Here is a 13,748-nt window from a genome sequence, read left to right as displayed (position 1 = left end):
TTTTTTTTTTCCTTCAACTTCGATGCTAGCTTCACACAGCTCCCAAGTGAAATATCCTCTGTCTTAAATTTATACTGGTAAAACATAGAATTGTTAAAAAAGTATGGTTAAGTTAAATGCAAATACAATAACATATTGAATTCATCTAATCTCCTTTCTTTTCTATGTTCGGTAACATCCGGAAGTAATGCATATAGGCTGAAAAAAAAGTAAAAAACAAATGAAAAATATAGATTCCGTCCTTTTTTATTGAGATGGGAGGGTAATTGTAGAAAAGCACAAGTTGGAAATGTCCGATTTGGCGCAGCAGAGGGTGGGGGTGGGCAATAAAATAAAATATCTTTCAATTTTTCTGTATCTAATTCGGAGACATCTGCCGATTATGAGGTAAAAAAATTATGATTGAGAAAATCTTAAAAATAATTAAAAAATTTTCAGAGAACGACTTTGTAAACTAATCCTTCCTGAATGCCGCAGGAAATGATTTACTTTTATGCCCCTCTCCTCTCCCCCCTGCTTCGTCAAATCCTAGCCCTGCAACTTATTGTAATTTTCTGCAATTATCCGCCCATTTAATTTTTTTTTTAATTAATAAATAAATATTTAATTCTTAGCCCAGTGAGTGATATCAAGCTATGCAGAGATTATTGCACAAAATTGTAGAACTTTTTTTTCGTGCATATGCTAGAAAATTCTATGATCCTTTTTATTACAATTTGCGTGAAGTTCTATGAAAAGTTTTTTTAAATTTTCAACGCCTATGTTTATTCTCCGAATTTTAGGATCTCGAATTATTCCAACTAAATTAGAATCGTAGGAATTATGAATCATTTTGGTATCTCATAACTGATTCGGTCGTAAGAAATTTCAAGTTAGGATCGCTATGTTTGTAGGATTCTGTTCGGCTATTGGCAGTTGATGCTTGTGTCAGCATTGCTACTCTACTCCAGCAGGAAGACGTCGAACAACTTGTGATGCCCACTTTACGCCAGTGCGCCGCAGATCAGTCCTGGAGAGTTCGGTATATGGTTGCTGACAAATTCACAGATGTGAGTATTTTTTTCCTAAATTATTGATATGTGGCTCCACATTTATCTGAGAATACGTCGAATATCGATGTAGTACACCGTTTGAATTGAATCAACTTATGCACTTACCGCCACGATAGGAATTCGAACAACACAAGTAAAATATTAGTTTTCTGGCTTACATCATTATTCCTTATGGATGAATTGATTGAAATAATTGGAAGAATTTGAACATATTACTATAGTGAAAATTAAGAAATTTGCATTTTCAAGTTAATTTGCATATTCTCTTCAAGATATAACATTTTTCGAATAACGAGGTCACTCCTAAATGTGAATTCACTAGAATTCGCACCGAAATGAATATTTCAAACCCTAATTAGAAATACATTAATTATTTCACCAATTCTCAGCAAGATGACGACCTTCGAATAAAAAAATTTCTTTTCTCTTTTTTTTTCAATTGACAAGTGTAGTCCATGTGCAGGAAGTTAAGCATAAGCTGAGGTTTTATCTCAATCATTAGCGCCGATATACCAGATTTTGTTTTTCTTTTTCTTTAAAACTTCTTTTTCCAATTAATTTATGAGTTGTGTTGAACAAATAAGAAATTCAAACCCATCAGATTTCTTGAAGTAACTAGTAATTGTAACTATGCATGGATGTAATTACTAGTTAATTGACCTATAGGAATGATCTCTGCGAATATTTTTAACAAAAGACGTGAAAATTGGCAGTTTGTTGTTTTTTAATGGGTTGCAGGCACATTTACACGATCGACACTTTTTATTCCTCAATTTGAAAAGAATTGAGAGTAGGATCATCTCTAATTTGCCTCGGTAGCAGAGAAATCTGTGCACATCAAAATTAAGTAGAAAAAACGATTAAGCGCCATAAAATCGAATTTATCAAGGAAAAAATATAAAAGACTTATTTTCTACAATTTTGAAATTTTGTTGATGTTTATTGTTTTTTTCAGATTTCTAAGAAGATTTTTAGAATGAAAAAAAAAATAAAAGTGAAAAAGATAATGATTTTATTGAATGAAGATAAAGATCCGAAATTATCCACAGAATTATCTTTTTGGGTCATAAATATGTCAAAAAAAATGAGCCCCGTGAAATTCGCTAGATGCAGTTTCATCGTACCTATCCGACTAAGATCATTTTCAATTTATTTTTATTGGAAAAATGTTGTGCTAACCTCACTTCCTATATGAAATTTGACCAATAACTGTCTGTCGTTCTTAACTTTTTCAATATTTCACCATTTGTTTCATTCTCTTCTATTTTAAAAAATCCTTTAATTTATGGAATCCCCCCCCCCCCCCCGTTCCCCTTCATTCAGCAAAACTTATCTACTAATTTCAAGATTTGTTAGATTTTCAAGTTTTTCATTTTTGAATTAAGACCCGATTGGAGTATCTGACTATCTCGTGTAGATAGTTTTTTTTTCTTATTTTTTATCTGAAACTGGTGCATTTCTGCATGAACTAGAACTGCACCATATAAATGCGTGTAGGCTGAAAAAAAGTAAAAAAAAATCAAAAACATAGAGTCCGTACTTTTTTATTAAAATGGGATAATTGTACAAGAGCACAAGTTGGAAATATCTGATTTGATGGAGTAGGAGGGCGTTCAAAGAAAAAAATTTTCTGTGCCATCGGCGGGGCATTCTTTCACAAAGTCATTCTCTGAAAAATTATTACATATTTGGAAGATTTTTTTAGCTATCATTTGCTTACCTGATCATTGGCAGATGTCCCCGAGTTAGATATAGAAAAATTCAAATCGCCATCAGTTGTCACTTCAGCCATAGAGAGAAGGAGGGGCGGATGAAAAGTATATATATATATAAGTAATATATAAGATTATGCGTTTGTTACGTCCCAAATTTGATCAACTGTTGAATCTTTGGACATAAAAAATTGTTAGCGGGATACTTGCCAGCGTAACTAGTGCTGACCAATGAATGACAGAGAAACAATTATTGTATTTAAAAAGCCGTTTCGGTATGGAAAAGACAGATCCAAATCGGGCTCCGACCTGTGTTACTTATAATCATTGTAATCAGTCAGATGACATAGTTGAAGTAATAAGCTCTCATATTTAACTATACCTATAAATTATTCGTGGGATTTATCCCTTCGAGCCTAGAACTTACAATGAACCTACAGGTACAACACATTGAATTGAAACATTTAAAATCAAAATACTTCTTCAATCCTTAGTTGATGCAGTTTCGTAGTTTTTTCTGTTATTCAAAGTAATTGATAGTACGAAATTGTCTCATTAATTCTAATCGATTCATGCAATTTTTTGACAACAAATCGATTATTGAGCGAGAACCGATTAATTGCGGTCACATCTAATGATAAAACCCGTGTTTTTTAAATATATGATTTCTCGAATTTATCAATTTGCCACACAGTTGCGGACAACTGTCATAAACGTTACTTGCTCAATGTTGGCCTGGCTGGAACAATCAGCGTTTTTATTTGGAATTGCTAACTGTGGACCTCATTCATGTCGACTAAATAAATAAAATTAAAATTAAATTAAATAATAAAATATATAGTAAAAATGTTCATTAAAGAAAATGAAAAAAAAAGAATTATTAAAAATGATCTTTTCCTTTTATCAGAACTCTTCAACTATCTTTCCTGGTCCGTCACTACCCAACGACTACTAGTTTTCACGGCAACTGAAACTGTCGTTAGCTCCGTAACAGATGAGCAAGAAATGCATATAGTTTTTTCCTCGTACGAGAACGAATGCGGTAAATTCTCTCCCTGACACTGCTTAACCACCGTTGCTTTAACAGATAAATCGTCAACTAAGAATTGAGTGACATTCAGCTCCTCGTTCAACGATATTCGCTTTTTCAAAACATCTATTCACCACTTTTTCTCCTCCTGTTAGTAAATTTCTAGCGTTAAATATCAATATTCTCATAATTAGGAATCGTCAACGGCATTTTCCTCCTCACTGATTTTGGTTGAGTCTTCATAGGGTCTCTTTTTAGACCTCCAAAAATTTTCTGTTAATAAGTGTACGAGTTTCATTATCATGGTGAGCTCCTCAACATTGACTTCAAATTTCTTGGGTTTCTTATAATAAGGACCATAAACCAACTGTCAATTTTCATCAGGATCTAATATTTCCTTCAAAATTAAAAATCTGTTTCACACATTTTTCGGCACACGTGGACCCAACGTATGATATAAAATTGACGACGCACCGTTGTAACAACCTCTCCTCAATAACTGCACGACTTCACGGTTAGTCAAAATTACCACTTCAATCGCGTCCAACATCAAGACATGCTGAGTAAATTTATCAATTGATTTTTCCTAGTAATGTCGCAAGTATATACTCTCTCGTTGAAAACACACGTTCAATTAAGCGACAATAATGGGTGTATCTTTCATGTAATATTTTTTTTTCTTATTTATGGACGATTTTGTAATTATTCGTTACCTTTGTGATTCATATGATTTCGCTCAGTGCATGCGAATTCATTTTAAATCACTTGAATTAGATGAAATCCGAGGATTTCATTTAGCTCAAGTTACTGCGACCGTTTTCATGAGATTTTATGTACTCGAGTGACTTGTGAGAAATGATTTCAATCCAAAGTGACACAGTGATTTCGCAAATGAATGGCCTCGCGAGTCTTTGTTTTTTGCTCTACCCTTTTCATTACTTCATTATCCAATTTCAGTCCCTTATACACTATTTATTACATCTGCTTGTATGCTACATGTTTTCCTTCGCGGCAGTTTAATAGCAGCCCCGCTCCTTGTTTTTGTTCATCCCTTACTAGTCTCGATTTTAGCAACTCATCCTCTTTCATTAAACTATGCATATAGTTTATCACATTTATCGTCAGTTTTCGATCTATTAATAGAAAATATAGTGCATCAAGCATTTTACCTTCTTCCGTTCTTTCGCTGCAATGGAGAATGTTTCTCATTACTCTGTTTTGTAGTTTCTGCAATGTCTTCATGTTTGTCTCGTTCATTATGTGCAATATTGTACCAGAGTAGTAAAAAATGTGGCCCCATTATGCTCTTATAAACTAGGTTTCTTGCCATCGTATTCCAATCATTTACCAAATATTCCTGGTATAAGTTTGTTACGAGCTAGGTCGTGAACCGAGTGTTATGTTGTCGATTTTTTTAATTTTATTTTTATGCTAAAAAATCCTTTTTGGAAAGTAAATAAGAATGTGAGTACGGCCTCCGGGAGACTCCTCAATTGCGAGTGTCAGGAAGGAAAGTCTGCTTACCCTTCCGGCACTAACAATATTTTTAATGTCTCTATATCCGCTCCGCCGTGGTTAAATCTACAAAATCAAGACCCATCACCCACAACCCACCTAAGGAGAGGCCAGTATAATTTTCGAGAGAACTGGAGGAGCTCACATGACTCCGATGACGAGAATCAGAGAAAGGGTCCGCCGACTGCGTCCCTCTCCGAGCCCATGCCAATTGCAAAGGCACAGAAGATATCTCTAAGCACGGATATAACGTCTCCAGGTCCGAAGAACGACCTGGAAAGAAGAACTCTCCACTACTCGACCATCCGACCAGCAGAGCGTCGATTTTACGGATTTTCTACGTTATTGCCTCGATGCTGAGATTGCCGAGAATCCTTTATTTTGTAAATTGTTCGGAATTCCGGACAACTCATGTTAAATCTATGGTCAATTATTTTTTCCTTCATTTATAATTCATAGGCGAAATTTATAGGAAATTATTTTGGAATTTATTTCGAGTTTTTATTCGGAATCATTGTAAAGTTTAGAGTCACGTGATTGATGTCGGGTATTACCGTTGTTATGAATCATGAGAATTATGGGAGTTATGAGGAAAAACGGCAATATCAAAATTGGCGAAAAAGGACTCGTCTATCCTTTTTTGCCAATATTCCAGGAAATTCCTTGCCCCTTTTCAAGACTCAAGCATTGTGAAGCGCACCGGGTCAAGCTTGAGCCAAGTTGCCTCCCAGCCGGCGTATTGTGAAGTTGAGTTTTTGAGGAGAGAACATTGTTTTCATGTCTTCAATTTAATTAGAGTATTTTGGCGTCCTGGTTGTTGACTTACCTGGAGGAATTCCTAGTGGAGCGGCTGAACAGGGCAGAGCAGAGTTCAGTATTGGTATTTTTGAGGAAATTTAAACTTTTTTGTGGCGGTCATTGTTGGCCATGTAATGACGTCCCTTGCGACATCCATTGAGCTAAGGGGATGGGTTACTTCCCTGTTGAGAATTAAAGTCAAATTCCGATTTACGTTTACTATTATTATTTCTGTTATTTATTTTGACTTTGGATATTCTAGCTGTAAATCGCGTATCCAAATAATTTCGTAGTATTCATTGTCGGAGAAACCAGTCAATTTGAGTTTCTGTTGTCGTGACGGGAACGTGGAACCCAAAGTTGATATTTTACATTGTTTTTGTTCAATTTTCCTTTTTATGTGAATATTTCTTACCTCGGATTACAAACCTGTCTTCTTTGTTGAGATAGAGGAGAATTCTAGAGAAGGGGTATTGTTTCCCCTCCCAAATAGAGCCTGCTCTGGTTAGCAAGTTGCTAGCTCTTTCGAGTTTTTGAGTTTGCAATTTTGTGTTAAACCGAGAGGCGTTGGTACCTCTTATAAAACTTTTTCACTGACTGGCACCCAGACAAAATTGAAATTGTTGAATCATTATTTTTTAATTAAGAATACATTTTACTTCGTTCTATGAAGTAGTACGTCACAATTTAAATGCCAAATTACAATCTATTAAGATTTCTGACTATTTGATTTCATCGATTTTCCAATCACTGTCCCATCTCTACACTTTACTGGCGCCTTTTTCTCGCCCTTCTGACTCTTACGTTTTATAATTATAATTTTCGTTTTGGTTACGTTGATTTTTCATTAATTCTTCTCAGAATAATTTCCTATCATATGGAATGCCTTATTTAATTGTTTTTCTATACATTCTGACCTTTCCCGATCGACATAAAGTAGCATGTCATCTGCAAATACTCGGAATTCATAGTAATTAATATTATCTTTCATTACTTCATTTATATATGTCAGAAACGGAAGAGACCCAAGTATTGATCCGTGAGATATGCTTGAGAAGTGTTCTCGAAGCTCATTGATCGATGAACTACACTTTGGTTACGCCCTGTTAAGTATGATTCAAACCATTTCTAAACCTTTCCATTAATCTCATAACTTTCATCTTCGGCCATAATATATTCCTATCCACAGTCTCGAATGCTCTTTTCGAATCAATAAATATAGTCCACACAATATTTATTCTGTCAACGCTTTCTCGCCGGTTTCAAAGAAAGACCTGTACAGATTTTTCACAGGATTTGACTCCTCTGAAACCATATTGTTCTTTTATGAAAAGATTATTCGTTTCCATATAATTCATCAATTGTTTCACTCCTATATTTTCAAGATGTTTTCGTATCGGGTAACACATTTATTGCTCTGAATTCTTCGGCGCGGTTTGTTTATTGACCTTTCGTATTGGAATTATTTGTGGGTGGGTCCACTCTGTCGCTACGTACCCTTTCTGACCGTCAGAATTTTATGGGTATAAATTGTTGCCTCGATGCTGTTACTTTGGTCTAGCTCGAGAGATTCATTTCCACTAATTCATATTTTGAAAATTGTTCAAACTTGAAGGAAACTTATGCAGAATTTATAGACAATTATTTTTTAGTTTATTCAAAATTTATAAGTGAGATTACTGAAAAATTTAGAGCCACATGACCAATGTCGAGAATTGTCAATGTTATGAATTCCGAGAATTATGGGAATTATGGGAAAAACGACTGTTACACGAGTTGTTTCAGCCGAAATTCGGAGAAATCTCTCCTTTGTTTTGAGGCTCAAGCATTGTAACGCGTAGTGACTCAAGCTTGAGCAGAGTTACTTCCCGGTCGGCGTATGGTTGTGCTGAGTTTTTGAGGAGAAAACATTGGTCTCATATTTTGAGTTTAGTTTGAGTATTTCTGGCGTCCTGGTGGCTGTTCTGCCTAGTGGAAGATGTGGTGGAGCGATTGAACAGGTGGGCAGAGCCGAATATAGATATTTTTGAGGAAATATAGAGTTTTTTGATTTGGCCATTGTTGACTACGTAGTGGCGTCTCTTGTGGCGTCCTCTTGAATTGAAGGAATCTAACAATTCTCTCTGAGGCTTAAAGTCGAATTTAGGTTTAAGTTTCATATTAGTATCGCCATTATTTTGTCGTTGTGGATATGTTAGTTGGAATCACGTATCCAATAATTTGTAGTATCGGTTATCAGAAAGATTGGTCAATTTGAGTTTCTTTTGTCGTGTTAATCTCGTTTCGTCGTGACGGGAGCGCGAAAAACTCGAAAGTGACATCCTGTAATATTTTTCATTCAATTTTCTATTTTCTTGTGTGAATTACGATACTTTTATTTTTGAATTGGAAAACTCATGTCGTCATTGTTGAGATATCGTAGGGGGTATCGTTTCCCCTCCCCCATGGAAGAAGTTCAGTGGACTCTCGTAAGGAAACTGCCAGCCATTTTGAGTTTTTGAGTTTCACATTTTGAGTTAATCTGAGAGGAGTCAGTGCTTCTCACCAAATATTTGGTGCCCACGAAAAATTTCGAGTTATGGAATTTTTTTTTGAAAAGAATGGATTGGTGTTCTATGGAATATCACCTCTGATTTCTACAGTAAAATGCTTGTCCGAGCAGTTGGGAAGTTGGAAAGAACGAGCATCGAGCAACGAGATCCTTGAACAGCTGACTCACTGGTCGGTGTCCCTCGTTTGGTTCTAATTGTATTTTGTCGTGGCAAATCCACTCAGAACAGGCCCTTCACCCGACAACTCGACTTCCGTATTCTAGATCAGGAACACCTCTGGAGACCTGCTGAAGCGGTCAATCATCAACAGACAGGTGCCATATCAGCTGAACGGAATGCATTGTTCAATAATGTCCTGTAACACTTTTCCCCAACCTCGTCCCGGAGATCAGGGATAGTTATTATCTTCGCCCGTTCCCATACTCGCATTCTACTCGTCCAACCGAATAAATGCGGGCGCCAGCTAGGTTTTAATGGGCCAAAAGCTAACAAAAACCGAGAGAACCGAAACGAGGGTGAGGAGGTGGGGTGCCCTACCTCACCCGAGTCCTGGAGACCTTATGAATTCCAAAAGTATCCTAAATCTAAAAACAAGAGCATCCAGAGACAGGGCAAGTGCGGTTCAAACTCGTACTCGCGATAACACAAAATCCAAAAAAACCATAAAGTCCAAAAGAAACACGATCAGCCGGTGATCGGAAACACAACCCGCGAGAAGCTAAAACCCGGTGACAAACGGAACGGAAGCGGGAAGGCCTGGGGTCGCTCAGGTCGCTAGCTCATGGAGAGGGGGCCAGGGTCCACGAATATGCGAATCTACTAATCCGTGAGAGGAAGACCGTAAATTCTTCCGGTGCGTGGGTCGGGACGCCGAGTGCAGTTTTGCGGGAGTGCGAGGAGCGAGTACTAACCTCGAGGACCTCCTCGCCGAGATCACGACGTAAGATAGCAGAGTGCCGGGAGGCCGAGCGTGGGGAGGAACTCTCCGAAAACACACCATCAAGGGTGCGACGGGCTCACTAAATATGAAGAGCGTATCCCGGAAGGGTAGGACTGTCACCCAGGAAACGTTGCGCGAGGGGAGTATTGCTCCCACCTAGAGAACGTGAAGACCAATGCGGGGCATTGGGAGCCTACCAAGGGCTCGAGAGAGAGCTTCCAGTGGTCCGCACCGGGAGCCAGCCGAAGCGGCTCTGCCGAGTGAGTGGGCAGTCTGGGCAGTATTGCCAATGCCCCCCAGTCTCGCCTACGACTGGGCGGGCTGCCCTGTGCCAGGACGTGCTGCCCTCGCCGTCGCTTAGGTATCCGCGACAATAGCTTCTAGAGTGCGCCGAATTCAAACGTCGCCACTGACCCCTTCGGACAACCGCTCCGAATGACCAGCCGTTGAATGCCCGCCCCATCTAACATGGAGCGCTCATACGCCGGTATGAGTCCTATGCTGAATGCCAGGAAGTCTCATAGAGGAACTGGGAATCTTTCTACGTGTCTGCCCTGTGCTGGTGCCTGCCTCCAGGCCTCCTAACTCCCTAAGCACTCGGGCCCCAGTCCTCACACCTTTCGACGATTCGAAAAATTCCTGGGGAGGGTCGACATAGCAGAACTTAGTTCAAGGCATCCAAAATTGAGTTTAATGTGCGGGATTTCCTAAAATAGCGTTATAGTCCCCGTAAACGTGCTGGGGCCATTGCATGCCCCTTGGAAAATTTTTAATGGCGGTCGTCAGTTGTTCATCCTTGTTCGACGCTAGCTGATGAAGCGTCTATAAAGATGGTCTATGGGAGTGTCACGTCCGAGTAGATCAGCAGCGTGGGCTTGTGGAGCTTGTCTTTCCAGGCCGCGACAGGCCTTACGAGATGGGAATGGTTAGTTGTACCGCCCTGGGCGTACTCGTGGAAAGGAGTCTGGAACCTTGTAACCTCATTAAGAAATTTGCGGTAGAAATCGGTCATACCTAAGAACTCAGGTAGTTTCTGGATCATCCTCGAACAAGGGAAGTTGACGACTACCTCCACCTTCGTTGAAAGCACTAGAAAGCACTAGAATTCGTTGTGTAGAGATGCGATGTCCGAAAAAGTCCAGTTTCTCATTGATCGAAACCATATTTAGTCGTATTGATTACGACACCGGACTTAGAAAGTCGTTGGAAAAACGTGCGAACGTGTGTACGATGTTCCTCGATATCACGGGATGCGATTGGGATGTCGTCGATATACGGGAACATCGGGGTCGCCTAGTCTTCGTATCATTTCATCAATAAACCCTTGAAATGTTTGGGCTGAAGGTCATAAATGGAAATTAAAATAAGTCATGAGTTGTGATGATGGCCGTTTTGCTTACGTCATCCTTAGTCATCGCTATTTGGTTGCATACGAAGTTGATAGTCCAGAATATTGTCCTCCCAGCGAGATTAGCGACAAAAAGTATTAAACGGACTAGTAGCATATGGGGTAATACGGCCTGAACCACACACACTATCAGAGTGGAACACTCACGGAATTCCCTTCGCTGTGTTCAGCAAAATAATATAAATACGATCATTCCATACTCTTGAATAATTATTATGCCTAATTGTTACTGTTACAGCTACAGAAAGCCGTAGGTCCAGAAATAACGAAGACGGATCTTGTTCCGGCGTTCCAAGTGCTTTTGAAAGATACGGAAGCCGAAGTGAGGGCCGCTGCAGCTGATAAAGTTCGTGACTTTTGCCAAAATTTGGACCAGTTTAGTCAAGAGAATATTATCATGACTAATATACTGCCATACGTCAAGGAACTCGTTGCTGACCCCAATCAACATGTCAAATCTGCATTGGCCAGTGTCATCATGGGATTGAGCCCAATTCTTGGAAAGCACAAGTGAGAATTCGCCACTTCAACTTTCTTAAGGCATTGATTGCGTAAACAAGTAATGTCAGGAATAACCATTATTTAGATCTAATTTAGTTTTAGATCTAATTCTTTATGAAAAATTCTTTCTGATCATGTTTTCTCCACAACCACTCATGTCTCTGTTCATTACTGCTTTCACAACAGTAGAACATAAACAATTTATTTTTCATTCAAGTCCCGGTTCTACGATCTTTCTATAGACTGTAAGGATGTTTTTATGAAATTTTTGCCTACAAAAAATGTTCAACAATTTTCGTCCTTTTTCAATGAATGACACGTTGGATGTCAAGCGAAAATTTTCAAGAGGTTTAATGAAAGCCGTCCGTGCGAAAATAGCGTCCCGCTCAGGGACTTTTGGGTAACTGGATCTTCAAATATCGAGCTAGGCTTAAGTTGTGATGGTAACGTGGATGAGATACCCCGTTGTACCATCATCATAGGGTTTCTTAAACCATGATATTACATTCATTTTTCTCTGTTGGCTATGTTCTGTTCGTCTATGAATTAGTCAGGGCCCCTGGCGTGGTTGATCTGACGTAAATAGCTCTACTTCACATACCGTACAACTCACCTTCTCTACGACACCGTACCTCTGGATCACCGCTCGTTACCTTTTCTGCCTACTGAAGATGACGGTGTATATTCAGATCTAGGATAGGCTAGAACTGTAACACTCATTGAGAAATTCCACGCAGCTAAATTTTGACAACCGGGCTTAGAAAAACAAGTAATTGCTTCTTCGGAAACGACAGATTCATTAACAATACTTAGTATCAACATGCATTTCGACGTTTCCAGTAGTCGAAGTTGATGAAAAATTATAGGAATGATTTTTCATGTAATTATTGTAAGAATCCGCTGCTCGAATTTAATATTTTTGTTGCTTGACTCGGTCGGTAAGTCTTACTTACATGCCTATGCCAATTCCGACTTTTCTTAGTTGCCCCCGTAACAAAAACTACCTATATCATGTGATCTGAACAACATCTTCGTGACAAATTCGATCACAATGTACGCCTGATGACAACAACTACTATTTTTACACTTCCAAATACTGAAATGTAAAAATTCCTAAAATAGGCGCTCTTAGTGCGTTTATCTATCATTTGATAGTCATTTGATGAAAAACAACTCGAATCAATTAATTATTACTAATTTTATGACTCTTGGGATTTACGGCTAAATTCGCTCACGCCTTATTTTTTATACCGCTTTTTCTGTGCATCGTCCCGCTGTCGAAGCAGCGGCTAAGACACAGGGGCTAGTCAAGGCTTTGCAATATATGAACTGCGCTTATGATAATTTATTTATTCTAGTTAACAATAAAATAAATTGTATAGACTGAGAATTCAAGATATTATTCTTGAACTAGTGCATTCTGTAAGAATTTCCCGAACTGTTCATCAATATAAAAACATTGCTAAAAGATTGAGTAAATGATCGATATCAATTTTCTGGTAAAAATCAGTTTTTTAGAATGCCGCGAGCTGTAGCGGTAAAATTATTAGGGTTCCAAGTATAAAGGACCCAACGTGATTACAAGGGTTGTCGTATCTTTGTGTGATGGGGGTAACATCGGGAGATAGGGCATGCACGTGATTGGAATGCAAGGGCAAAATAGTGTGAATTTTTATGCACGTGTTTGGACATTTTCTTTATGATTTAAAAAAATGGAATTAAAAAGTGATGGTTTAGATTCAACATTCATTGATGGAAATGAAAGTGCGATGCTCGTGAACTGGAGGGAAAAAAATTCCATCGCCAATTAAAGATTAAATGACATCGATAATGTTTCTGATTGCGAGAAGTTTGGGTAAATGTCTAGTAAAGGTCCACCAAACCATTTTGGACTTTTTTTATTTGGCTGGAGGGATTTCTGTCATTTGATTGAGGATCTGGTGACCTTTTTATCCGGAAACAATTAGTGTGGGAGATATGAAATTTAATACACCGCTTTCCGTATGTCGGCCCGAAAGACACCACATGTTAGCACATTTACAGACAATGGACACACACAAAGATGGATTTATCTAATAGTCCTGAGCACTTCACTAAAACTCTGAATTCACCACGAATTCACCACGAGTGGCTTATCCGCCGCTACTCTTCTGTAGCTATTCAAAATATTGAATGTAATATCACTTCCTCGTCACGTCAACAGCGACAGCAGAGACAATAGAGTTTACCTCATGACTATT

The 13,748-nt window shown here is 38.4% G+C and overlaps 1 protein-coding gene across 2 annotated transcripts in view; it reads left to right on the top strand.

The window, feature by feature from the left end:
* The window catches only part of Pp2A-29B (Protein phosphatase PP2A regulatory subunit A), a 41,226-nt gene that overhangs the window by 16,853 nt on the left and 10,625 nt on the right, over nt 1–13,748 (top strand). For both annotated transcript variants that reach the window (XM_011314002.1, XM_011314003.1), the window contains 2 exons: nt 894–1,049; nt 11,246–11,517. In XM_011314002.1, the coding sequence (XP_011312304.1) occupies nt 894–1,049; nt 11,246–11,517 (428 nt within the window). The remainder of the gene's footprint in view (nt 1–893; nt 1,050–11,245; nt 11,518–13,748) is intronic.

Source organism: Fopius arisanus, unplaced genomic scaffold, assembly GCF_000806365.1.
Source record: "Fopius arisanus strain USDA-PBARC FA_bdor unplaced genomic scaffold, ASM80636v1 scaffold00139, whole genome shotgun sequence".
Lineage (NCBI taxonomy): Eukaryota > Metazoa > Arthropoda > Insecta > Hymenoptera > Braconidae > Fopius > Fopius arisanus.
Note: the sequence above shows the minus strand (reverse complement) of the source record. Positions and strands in the feature narration are given on the sequence as shown.